A 13,307-nucleotide genomic window follows, 5' to 3' on the forward strand; every position below is an offset into this window, starting at 1 on the left:
ATAGGCTACTCAGATAACAGATCCATGGTTTTCAACCTTAAACAGTTTACAGAAGCTGGTATTTTTATTTGATTTTAATATTTCTTTTCAATTAAATAATGTTTTAAATCGGCTTTTTGTGTTCTCCAGCAATGTTATAAGATATTCCTTGTAGCACTGCTACATTTTTTCTATCCGTGATCTAATTCTTTTAAAACCAAATACATTTTCTTCTCAGAATCAAAATAATTTAGTAATAAATGGGAATATATGCTTGTGGTTTCTAGATAGTTTATAGCTTGATAGTGTTGTGCATGCTCTGTAGCCGTTTTTTTTCTAAAATAGGCATTGAATTTTAGTGTAAATGCTGTGTAATGATGTCATGGTATTCTCTTAAATTCAATCAGTGCAAAACCTATACTTCTTATCCAGCCTACACTAGATAAGATTTGTGCTTGATATCTCTAGGGAAGAGTAAGATTTATTTTATTTTTTCTTTTAACTAGTGCACATCAATTCCCTCAATTCCCTTTTGTTTTCTTGTCATTACAATAAGGCGCTTTTAATTTTTGATCTTATTCATTATCTACTCCTAGGCCTGCTTTCACCTTGTGTCTATTATTTGTACAGGTCTTGCAAAATACCCTTTCTGGTTGTTGCTAGCTATTGATTCATGCTGTTGATTCTGTCATGAAAGAAATACATCTGTCATTTCTTTAGGCACCTTTAACAAGTTATTGTCGTCTTGGTTTCTCAAGTCTTAGTAGCCTTTGCTTTCACTTCATCTTTTGTTTCCATGAATGTCATGCTGATCACTTAATAACTCAGTTTCTGGTTTCTCTATGAAAAGGGAAGAATATTAACCTGCTATCTTTTAGAGGGTACTCATACCCACAGTACAATCATTACTGTTTCTGGCACACTTTGTAAATGTGTTAGAAATCTTGAGTTAACATTTAGATAGATTTGTAATGTAACACTAACACTACTTATCCATTATGGTTTATGAGCAACCTTTTTTTTTTTTTTTTTCTTTGAACTGTAAAGTGTTTTGTATTTGTTTTAACTTTAATCTCAAGCTCGGTAATGTTGCACCTTAGAATTGAATTCCTTAAAATGTGAACTCTTGTTTTTTAGGGAGTAACAGGTGCTTTGGCAGTTTTGATGAAAGATGCAATTAAGCCAACACTAATGCAAACATTAGAGGTGAGTATAGCTTGTGATGTCTGCCCTTCTTCTCCAGCTTTCAAATTCCATATTGTGCTTGTCATACTTCTCTCTAGTGACTGCACTTAACTTTCACGGTTCAGGCCAGGGTCGACTCTGTAAAGGCATTTTAGAAAATGTTCATTTGTATATGTTAATAAATCAACCCTAGCTGCATCTGTACCTTTTTGGTCCTTTTTTTTTTTTTTTTTTTTTTTTTTTTCCTTTGAAAGTCTGGCTTTAGTCATAATTTTGCCTGGAGCTGAAAGCAAGCTGCAGTGTACTGCTGATCTGCTTCTGAGCACACTGGAAAGCAGGTTGGGCTTCTGAGTCGTAAACTTCCTTCTGTTCCCTATCCCCTCTGCTAGAGGTGTTTCTTTTAAATCTGTTTGCTATATGTGTATGTTCCTATGATGGGTCATGTTGTGTGGAAGGCGGATACTTTGATGAGGCCATTCTATTAGGTGTTATCTTTTGTGCTGTTCAGAAAGAGGAGAGTCCTTCTGCCCATTTACAATTTTTGAAAAGCGGGCTACCAGCCACTCTTTCTTGTTATAGTGCCTTCAGGGACTACGTGAAGCTTTGCTGGTCTGTAAAAGGAATATTTTAAGCTTATCCTAGTAAGCTTTCTTCCAACAGCTCGAAGAATGTAGAATTTGGTACAACTGTGAACTTAGTGACTGGGCAGTGTAGTATTGTCTTTTCAGTAGTGAGCTGAAAGATGAATGACATTCATGGGGACAGGGGGGACGGGGAGGGGAGAAAAATGGGAAATACTGAAGCAGATTTGAAAACAAATGCATTTGGAAGAAATCTAATCAATTTTATTGGAATTTTGGCCATCAAAATTACATAGTTGGACTATCTCATAACAATTCTTCACATGGTGAGAAGTTAAAGAGTGTAGAAAGATACCAGAACAGTCCCCAGATGGTAAAAAGTCTAATTTTCTACAGCATATCAAAATGATAGCTATGTTTTTGCTTTTGTGTTTGGATGGCAACGACTTGCTATTCTCAAGGAATGTTAGAAAACCAGAATTTGTCATGCTACGTATTGTTTTGCTATAGCCATCCTAATTGATTTCTCCTGCAAAGGACATCTATTCTTTCATGTGGCTGTATGAGACATATGAGTGTGTGTATCAAAACTTAATAAAAAATCTGATAGCAGAAACTGGAGGTCATGTAGAATGAAAAATGTCATAACCAGAAATGTGTATTAAATTGTTATTCAGATAGTGCTTATTAAGCTTCATTGACAAAGTAATTTTGATTCTGTTTAATGTGTCACTCTATTTGCACTTCACATACCTCTTACAAAATAATGTTTTGTTGTAGTGTTCTAGAAGGCGACTATAATTGTCAGAAGAGTTTATTCTGATTAGCAGGCATTTTGTTCTGGATGTGGCATGCATTTCCTTTGTTTGTTTCTTTGTTTGTTTCACTGCATTTCTTTATATTTGTATTTCAATGCAGTAAAATTTCTGCCTATTATGTGGTGCTCTTTTCTAGTCAAAGCTATAGTATAGTTGAAACATCTGCAGCAACTATTGCTTTTTAGGAGGGCCCTGACTGCAGTACCCAAGGATATTTTCCCAAAATTCTTCTTACAAAGTTATTTTTAAAATTACTTCCAGCAAACTAAAACAGCTCAGAAGACTGCTTTGTGTTCTGCTTCTGCCATATTAGTCTGAATGACAAACTTTTGTCACCCTTTGAGTACCTGTTGAATTGCAGGCTAGTATCATTCATATATCCAAGAATGGAAATCTCCAGCTTGTCAAAATCTTGTCCAAGATAATCATAGAGTCATTAAGGTTGGAAAAGACTTCCAAGATCATCTGGTCCAACCATCCCCCTACTACCAAAGTCACCTACCAAACCATGTCCCTAAGCACCAGGTCCAACCTTTCCTTGAACACGGTGACTCCACCACCTCCCTGGGTAACATGTTACAATGCCCAACTGCTCTTTCTGAGAAGAAATGTCTCCTAACTTTCACCCTGAACCTCCCCTGGATCTGATGCCCAGCTCTCCACACCTTCCTTTCAGGTAGATAGAGAGAGCAATAAAGTCTCCCCTGAGCCTCCTCTTCTCCAAACTAAACACCCCCAGCTCCCTCAGCTGCTCCTCACAGGACTTGTGCTCCAGGCCCTACACCAGCTTCGTAGCCCTTCTCTGGACACTTTCCAGGGTCTCGATGCCCTTGCAGTAAGGGGCCCAAAACATAATGCTGTGCTTTAGTTGGTGTGATCCCCTTGGGCTGTGTTGTCACTGTGTATAGAGGTGCAATGGCTTATTCTGTTACTGCCCATGCTGTTGTTACTGTTCTTGAGCTTCAAGCTTGTTTTGTGTCCCATTTTGTGAATAAATAGTTCTCATTATTGTTAATCTTTAAGTTAATGGCTTTAATAGCTGCTAATTTTGATAGCTGCTAATTTTTCCTCTAATAAGGGCAATCTTTTGCCTTGTTCATTTGACTATAGTGCACTGAGCCACCTGAGAGTGTAGAATCTTCCAGCATGACAGATTTTAAGCCACACTAATTCTACTGTACTCTGAGATGGTGGATGTAATAATGTGCTTTCTGTTATAGGAAACAATATATTTCTGATGTGTGTGTAAATTTCAAATCTTTTTTTTCTCATAAGCCAGAAATGAAATTTGAAGCCCAACCTACACTTGAAATAATCCTAGTAAGCAGCATCCAAAAGAAGAGGGACCTTTTAAGTTTCCAAAGAGACTAACAATAGCAAGTAATTGGGCAACATAATCCTATTTCTTCAGAAAGAACAAGTTCTCTATACAAGTGTAAAGACCTTTAGCACCAGCACCATGAGTTGACAATAGTAACATGAGAAATGATCATGTGACAAGCACATCCACTGTCTACAACGCAGTGGTGGTGAAAAACAGAATGATATAATTACACAGACCACAAATGTAGCTCAGACTGCAACAGACCTGTCCTGCAAGTTAGAGATGAAACTGCTCCACAAGGCAGGTCCACTCTGGTGTTGGGGAATGGCAAAAAGACTGCCCGAGGAGAGGGAGCAGGAGATCTGGGTGATTTCTAGCTTATACTGACAGTTAATTTGGCATAATCTGTAATTAATAGTGGCTGTGGCTGCAGCAGCTACAAGCACCCATTGCAGAGATAGCTGTACTTCTATGTGATCTGGCAAAGAGTCTGTACACAGGTATGCTGTTGAGTGCTGGAGTTGTGAGGAGTTGCTTCAAAGAGCTCGTGGTAGAGGGAGAAGAACGGCCTACTCAGCAGATGTGCACTAGCTTTGTAAGGACTTCCATACACGCTGGAGAAGAGGTCTAGTAGTTCATAAATCAAAAATGGCTGAATGTTAGTCCTGCATGTTATGGAACTCGTGTGAATGCTTTTTTTTTTTTTTTTTCCCATGTGTGTTGGCGTGTATACATATATATTTTATTATTTTTTTTTTTTTAAGAGATTTCTTGGGGGACTTTCTATCACAACCCTGCTGCTCTGTCACCAGAAATGCCACCTCAAGGAGTTAGTGTTTTATAAACAGGAGTGACAGGAAAATCTCAAATGAGAAACATGGCAAAATGCTAGCTTAGTACTGTTGACTCTACCTGCAATAAATGTGGGCTTCAGCAGAACTTGTATCTAATGCTGTAGAATTAAGATTACTTTGTTTGAAATATACATAATGATTTCATAGTGTTTATCCATATTTGTCATGATAGATTTGTTCCCTTGTGAACTGATCCCATAATGTTTAGCATTTATTTATACCATGCGTAACAGAGCAGCTGCTGCTGTATGGGACAACTCTTTGTAGTTGCAGTCTGGCTGCTCCGTGCTCATCTGCTTATGTTACATTTCAAGTGCCACGCACAGTAAAGATGGTAATAAGTATTATAAACATCCTTCTAGCTGCCAGATAACTTCAGATATTTATTGACATTCAGGGTTTATTTTCTTTTACTAATGCTTGGATAATAAAGTTTCCTGTACCGAAAACAGTCAGCAGAATGCATCCCTGTGCCACTATTTGTTTCCTCATATAGCTTATTAAGAGTGTAACAAAAATAAGGGGCACTCTGTGAGGTAGCTGGACTGACACAGAGAGCCTGAAGTTGGCCAGGGAAGACATTATTGTCTCTATTCCAGGCTGTGCTGGAGGCTCCTGAGGTTCTGCTGGAGTTTGCTCCCATAAGGACCTAAACTGTATCTTTGTTCCAGGGTTGCCATTGTCAAAAGACCCTTCACATAACTCCCCCTTGTCTTCTGGTGGATTTCAGATCTCCAGGGGAGTATCTTGCAATGGCAGTGGTTTAGTAGTGTGTTTTCATTTCAAGTTAGTGTCAGAGGGCCTCTTCGGTACTGATATTCTGGAGCTTCCGTGTGTCATATCTGCTGTTGTGTGCTCTGGGCTGTAGTAAACTGTGGACTTGTAATTGCTTGCCACAAGAAATTAAGGACTCATAAAATGTAATTTTACTTTTTTAGTGATAAAACACAAATGAGAGTAAATCCTGTGGATTTCAATCTAGTAGCTGAAAACAGCAGTCTTATTTATTTGAATACTGTGAGGGAAAATACTGGATTAAGGTAGAAATAAAACTTGAGGAAAGATAGGCTTAGGTTGGTAGAAGTGGTCTGCATTTTATTTGTAAGTTCCAAGCCCTTTGGGATAATAATAATCTTTTATTTTGTACAGTACTTCTTATTAGATTGATACCTTGTGTTTGATGGTGTACCTAGTTCAAGTTTAATTTTTGCGTAAATGCCTAAAGCCCTATTCATGTTGTAGTATGCTATTGGTAACAGATAGGAACCAAGAATAAAGATAAACCCTAAGTAAACGCTATGATATCAGTGTTTTGTGATGGTAATAATCTACATCAGTCTTGTTACAGGGCTTCATTTCTGGTTTATTTACTTTTTCTGTTCCTGTTCTACTGTTTCTTCTCTGATGTGTATAGGGCAGAATTGTCTTTAGGATCTAGCTTAGTTGTTTGGTCTCTGGAGAATATCCTCTGCCAATGTGTATGCATATTCTCCTTTTCCTACCTCAATTTAAATAAATAAATAAAAGTTTTCTTAGAATGAACCTGAAATTTAATGTACCAGTGGCAAAAATGTAATTGTCTTTACTCTGAACAAAACAGTTATTTATGTATGATCACTTCTAGAGGAAGCAGTAAGAACAGGTGTTTGTTTATATTTTGTGTGAGATTTGTTCAGTGTTAGTAAAACAGGAAGATGTAACATGAGTATTTCACTTCTGTTATACAGTTCTCATCTTACATGTAAAAAATTGACTTTTTTGTCTAAAGCTTTTTATCTTAACACTGGTGTGTTTGAGGGATAGAGGGAAACAACCAGCTTTTATTCACTTAATCATTTCCAAGTTTCTCCTTTTTTATTCTATGAGCTTTTGATTTGTGTATCATCTTGATTAGCTTGCAAGTCAATTGAGTTTGTGTTCTTACCTATCCATGATATTAATGAAATATATATATTTTTTATTCAGGGAACACCAGTTTTTGTTCACGCTGGACCTTTTGCTAACATTGCACATGGAAATTCTTCTGTTTTGGCAGATAAAATTGCCCTTAAACTAGTTGGGGAAAAAGGATTTGTTGGTGAGTAGTTATTTTATTATATTATGATTTGTTGGTAAGTTGGCAAACAGTGGTGCAAAAGAAAAGATAAAATAGCAATGAAAAGTAAAGAATGCTACTTAATTAACTGCCAGAATGAATAATAATCTTAAAATGTAGTAATCTTAAATAGTCTTAAAGTGAATGCATAAAAAACACAAAACACTACTTCTCTCACCCTGCTCTTTGCCTCAAGTGTTCCCATCACCGTGCTTCTAGTTCTACAAGGATGCCAAAGCCATTAAATAACTTCTTTATATTGAAAGAGGTGTCCCATGTTTCCTTGTGTTAGTATTCACCTAACCCCTCTTGATAACTGATGAAAACCATTCAATTTTCCTGTTTCATCATATTTTCTGCCAGTACGGGAAGCTCAGACAAATCAGGGATCATATGTGCCTGAGCCCGTGCAAAGGCAACAGCAGACAGATGGTGGTGAAAGGAGGAGTAAGACTACCTTATTTTGGTGACAATGAGCCATTAGGTTGGCTCAGCTGTATTGTAAAACTTCAATGTGAGGCCCTCATGTTCCCATGAAAGCATGTGGGTGGATGGGCTCTTTTGATATTAAGAATTCAGCACAAGCAAGTCTTACAGAAGGAGCAACAGTAGACATGTAGAACCAGCTATTATGGTAGTAGGCAAAATAAACTTGTGGCTCAAGTGCTTTACAGCAAACTAGATTTTATTTAAAAAAAAAAAAAAAAGTATTTTTTAAACTTGAGGATTGATAAAATGAAAGGGGTGTTGCTACCTCACAGTAGTAATGCCTTTCCACTGCTGCAGCCATTCTCTTGCCTGTGTCCTGAACACCCTCACTAACTATCAAAGAAATGCACATATGAAAGAGACTGGAGAGAGAGGCAAGGGGAACTAAGCAGCCCCAATTTAAATTAATTGTCTTGGAGCAGTATCATAATCAAATGAGAATGAATGATCAGCTTTCAGCTGGATGAGCTTTCTTGAACTTGCTTACTATAACTGTACTAGTGCTAGAGCAAAGAATATGCTAAGAATATCCAGCTAGGAACAGTGGGAGAGCAGGCAGAGGCCAGGTTGGCTTAAGTAAATCCATAAAATTGCACTTTGAATACCTATGGAACAATGCTTTTGAAGAGATGCAGTAACCTGAAACATAAATGTGCTTGTGCCCTGAAACTACCAGAGAAATGCACATGGATATGCTTATATCTTACCTACATGTTACTATAAATTACATAAAGAGAACCAAATTACTTGGAAATATTGTTTCTATTCAAATTCATTGGTGATCCTAGAAATGATATAGGAGATGTTTGCATTATTATAGAACCTGTTGTTATAATATAAATCAGCCTAGCCTATATATTAATAGACAAGGACTAGAAAGGTTTCTTATGCAAACTTGTTCACTAGTGAACAAGAAGACAGATCTCTTACCGGAATCTTAAAAAGAAGCAACAACTATACCAGGAAAAAATAAAGGGTTGAAACCTGTTGATCATAATGACTTTAAGGGGGGGTGAGGTTGGGAAATAAAACTTTTTTTTTTTTTTTTTAATGAGAAATATATCACTTTGTTGTTACCTAGGTGAAAACAAAAAGGTTGAATGGGTAGAAATTTCATTTATCTGTGTTCCATTGTCTTGTGGGCTTTCTTCTTTCTAAAGAATATTTGTTGTTCTATTTTCTCATTTCTGCTTGTTCATCTTTATAGAAGTAAGTTTCTAATCTCCTTAAGCCTTATGTGAGTAAAAGAAATACTCTTCAACTTTTTTAATGGAACAACAAAGTACATGCAAGTACTTTTAGATTTCCATTAAAGTATTATCAACAAAATCAGTTCCTAGAGTCAATTTTGCTAACCTCTGCACTTCTGATTCAATATAATTTGCAAAGATTGTTGGACATTTGCACATGATACTTTGTTAGCAATAGCATTCTTGGGAAAAGTTTGGTTCAGCATTCTGCTCTCACTACTTCTGGTTAGATAGGAGAGGGAAAATGCTGGCCTTTGTAAGAAAATGAAGTATTGCATGTAAGGTGGTGAAACATGAGGTTTCCAAGGCAGTCTGGGCATTTCATGTTCTTGTGTATTCTTTTCAAAATGCATGGCCATTTCAAGGAAAAGGGTTGTGTTCTCCAGTGTTACAGTTGTGTTGTGTTACTGCTTATTTCCCCCTAAGAATCAAACTTCCATTCAAAGAACATTTTTGCATTTTGAGTACATTTATTAATGATAATAGAATCAGTATTTTATGAAGTCTTGTTAGTTGATGTGTGGCTTTGCGAAGTAAAAAGCAAAAGCATTTAGGATGTCTAACATTTTTCATAGGCTGGGAGCAGTAACTTTGTCTCTGCAGTAAGCAATCCATTCAAGTGGGAAGTCAATTTTGTATCATCTGAATGGAAGTAGGTTAACAGCGGTCTTGAGTCTTGGTAGAGGTTTTGGAGCCTGAAACTTATTGCCTTGGGTTTAGGTTCCTCAGCTTTTAGTGCTTCCCTCAGGCACTGAGGGCATATGCAAGCATTTCATGCTTTTTTTCTTTTCTTTTCTCTTATTCACCTGTTTGTGTTTAACACTTCTTTTTGTTTTGTTTGTCTTTGGCCCTGTTTTTTCTCTTGGGAGACAAAGTGGTATAGCTGCAATAGATGGAAACCTTCATGAGCTGCCATTTAAGGGCTTTTGTTCCAGACTTCTACAGAACACAAATCTCCATGAAACTGGGCTCAAAATTAGTCTGCCTTCTGGAATCACAGATAGAAGGTGTGCACCAACCCACATTTTGGTCACATCCATACAAGCAAGGAGCTGGCTGCCCTGTGAAGCTACACAGCAAAGCAGCTAGCTGGAAACTTCCCCACATTCAGCTCAGTGTAGTGTGTGCCTGAAACCCATGCTGCCATTGAAATTCAGGGAGGAAAGATAATCCAGTCTTTCATACAGATGGTAGGAATTCAGGACAGCTGTGCTGCAGTTCTGTAACTAGATGAACTAGTTAATTACTCACTCTTTCTAAAAGCATTAAAAAAACAAAACAAAACAAACAAACAAAAAAACAAACAAACAAAAAAAACCTGTTCTGTATTTCTTTTTTGCCCCGGCCCATTCTTTTGCAGTTCCAGTCCTTTTCTCAGATTGGATGTGACACTTATTGCTATTGTCTGGGCAAATTCAGTTCACGTTTTGCCATGTAGGTTAGCTGTCTAATCTTATGAAAGAGTTCAAAAAGCGCTGGAAATAGTGTAAGGTACGTTGCAAGACTGCATGGCTAGGAGAGGTATTTTAGGGACCATGAACTACGAGCATGGTTCTCAGCCTTGTGCAGAGGCATCCAAAGTAGGAACATGAGAAATGTGTGACAGGGTCTGCAACCATTTCCTGTATAGTAGAATAAAAATCTTATTCTAAGGATGTTAATTCACTCATGTGATATGAGATTTTAAAATAATTACCTATATATATTATTTTTTACTTAAGCCATAATTAGTTTAGAGCAGAACTCTCTTGCTAAGTGTACAGACCATACTAAAGAGAATTCTATGTCCTGAACATGCACCAGTTTCACATATTTATTTCATTTTCTCTCCTGGTCTAAGCAGCCTTCTTCCTCCAGCTGCTTGTTTCCAGTCCCGTGCAATGCCTCACTTTTGCCAGCACACCTGTTTATGGAGCCATGTGATAAACTAAACTGGAGAATTGTTCTTGGTTGAAAACAACTGCAACAACGGCAAAGAAAAAAAAAATCCCTTTCCTTCCCCTCACAGACAGTGACAGGACAAATAGTTGTATGTGCAGCAGAGAGATGAGATAATACCACATAAGATGGTATTTTTGCTGAAATAATTATCTACAAAAGTAAAGCCTCATTTTGAGCTATAAAGTGCCAGTAAAGCTGATGTGGATTAGCATCCACAAATAGCTGATCAGACTGAGCCAGTGTGGCCAGAGCAGCTATGCCTGTCTCCTTTCTCATCCTGTGCTCGACCATTTTTGCATGACATCCCAGCAGAAACCTATTGCCCTTTTTGTTGGCTTTGTTTTCTGCTGACTTAACACAGAAGCAGTTCAGCCCAGAGTCACAAAAACACCAGAGCTGCTGCAGGGGAGGGTGAGTTGGGACGGCCAGCAGCGTGACACCGGTCTTGGTTGTGTAGGTCCCGCTGTTTGTGTGACCATGTTCCACGGCCAAGAAAAAAAAAATTCCTCCCAAAATGTTCTTTTTAAGTTTATTTTAAAATCTGATTTTCTCTGTCTTGTCTGCATTGCCTGCTTCTGTGCTCACTCTGCAGCTGGAGTTGCAACGTGCTGTGCCTTCTCAATATTGCCAGAGAGCAATGTGTGAGTCTGATTGAAAAAAATCTAAACAAAGCACAACCGCTGAGCCCTGTTGTGAGCTCTCTAATGGAAGGCATTCCCTGCTTCGGTGTCAGGTATCCAGGGGAATCGCAGACCCTCGTTAAGCTGGAGATAGCCAGAGCTCCGTAGCTCAGCTTCTCCTTTCCCTCTCCCATCGCTCCTGTGAGTGCGGGGCTCTGGCTGAGGACTAAGCTTTGCAGTCCATCACACGTCTCTTCAGCCTCTCTGGCAGCAGCCTGCAGGCTTCCTGACATTTCATTCCCCTTTTTTTTTGAAAGCTGGTCTAAGCTGGCCTGGTAGACTGATTCTAGGTTGCTTGTTTTTGGTTCAACCTCATTGCTGTCACTTCAGCAGGATGGCTGGGAAGGCTGCTCAGGGTTTAGGCAGAGTCCTGTGTTATGACTGAGTGGGGAAATCTGTCTTTATCTGTGTTTAGGCAGTCACTTCTTATTTCTTTAGTTTTATTTTCCAGTATTTCCTCCTTCATTCCCGCTTTGTTCTTCATTGCTATCTTCAGGTGTGGAAGTAATGTCAAACTTGTAGCTGATCTACAGAAGTTAGTCAATGCTGAAGGCCCAGCGTGGTGTAAATTGCAACTGAAGTTTTTACTGGCAGCCTTCAGGATAAATTTTCCACTTCTGTAAAGTTCTGGTTTTACACAGATTTCTCCCATTGTTTGCACTCTTACTTCCTGATCAAAGGCAGTGTATTTTAATTTGTTGAAAGTACTCTTCTGAAATGCCCCCTGTGCCTCATTTTTCTTGCCTCCATAGTGTCCCATCATCATTTTGAAAAAGACCTTGATTGTTTCTTAAGTGTCATGGCAGTTTTTGCAAACAAGAACATTACTATGCCTCTGGGTGTCTAGGTTAGGATGAATATGTTATGCAAACAAAGAATTGGTATATTTCTTCCTGTGACAGCAGAAGTCCTGCACATGGACCCCCCAGCATATTGTGTGTATCTAAGACTCATGTTTTTAACCCCAACATATTTCAGGAGGCAAGTTTTCTAGATAATGTTTTTTTCCATATAAAATTTTGCAGTATGGGAAAGAAACATTTCAGAAAACAGATGTTTGGATGTTCTTAAAGACATAAGGCTGTGCATCCCCCTGCCATTTCTCAAGGACATACGAATGGAAATAGTGTAGGGGCTCAACCAAACTAACCACTGCTGGTTCAGAGTCACAAGCACTTCATGTGTGCAGAACAAGAATTAGTCTTGTCCTAGAAAGACATGCCAGCTACTCAGAAGGCAAGAAGTGACAAGTGCCTACTGACAGGCAGCTGGCAAAGTGCAGGAAACTGTGCTTGTATCACAGTGGTGTTTTCATCCTGTGCACTCAGCAATTTTCTTTTTTAATTTCTTTTTCTTTTATTTTTTTTTTTTTTTTTTTTTTTGTGATAGCTTTCAAGGCAAAATAACTTAGTATAATTTGCAGGGAGACAAAAACTATGGGTTTTTGTAGGTATGCATCAGGCACATCTCCTGTGAGCAGAGGAAGAGTACAAAGCAGCAGCAATGAGGTGGAATTTATTCTGGTTGCTGATGTTTGCCTCACTAAGGACGAAGGTTTGTTTAGAGACAGATGGTTTAAATTGCACCCAGAAATGTTGGGGTCTAGATTACAGAACCCATTCTAACTTGCTCAGGCATGTGAGGGAAAAGGTTTTTTTGCAATCTTTGCTTACTTTTGTGGACATGTATATAGGCAGTTTTGCTAAGAAGGAAAATGAGATACCAAACCAATAAACAAGCAAACAAGACAAAAAAAAAAAAAAAAAAAAAGGAAAGGGAAACATTGCTAACTTCAACACAGAATGCAGCTGGCTGCTTCTTGTGATGAGTCTCTTGCTCAGCTTAGGAAGAGGTCATGGTTTCTGACACTTAACACATCTAACATTGTCAAGGCTTCTGACATCACCTCTCTGCTGCTTATCCCTCCCCATACTAGTGTAAAGCAGCAAAATACTTACCATGTAAACCTCCAAGGTCCTTTTCTCCATCAGTCAGATTTTTTTCTTGATGCTCTGTGAAGGTAAATAGAAAGGATGAACTGTTGGGTTTTTTGGTCAGTGAATATAGGCTATCCAAGTGGTATTTTGAAGATTTAAGGGATGAAAGAGGAA

The 13,307-nt window shown here is 38.2% G+C and overlaps 1 protein-coding gene across 2 annotated transcripts in view; it reads left to right on the plus strand.

Moving 5' to 3' along the window:
• Positions 1-13,307, plus strand: part of MTHFD1L (methylenetetrahydrofolate dehydrogenase (NADP+ dependent) 1 like) — a 149,392-nt gene that overhangs the window by 56,444 nt on the left and 79,641 nt on the right. For both annotated transcript variants that reach the window (XM_084284268.1, XM_084284269.1), the window contains exons 19-20: positions 1,117-1,185; positions 6,707-6,818. In XM_084284268.1, the coding sequence (XP_084140394.1) occupies positions 1,117-1,185; positions 6,707-6,818 (181 nt within the window). The remainder of the gene's footprint in view (positions 1-1,116; positions 1,186-6,706; positions 6,819-13,307) is intronic.

This window comes from Netta rufina (genome assembly GCF_964035555.1).
Source record: "Netta rufina genome assembly, chromosome: 3".
NCBI classification, from domain to species: domain Eukaryota; kingdom Metazoa; phylum Chordata; class Aves; order Anseriformes; family Anatidae; genus Netta; species Netta rufina.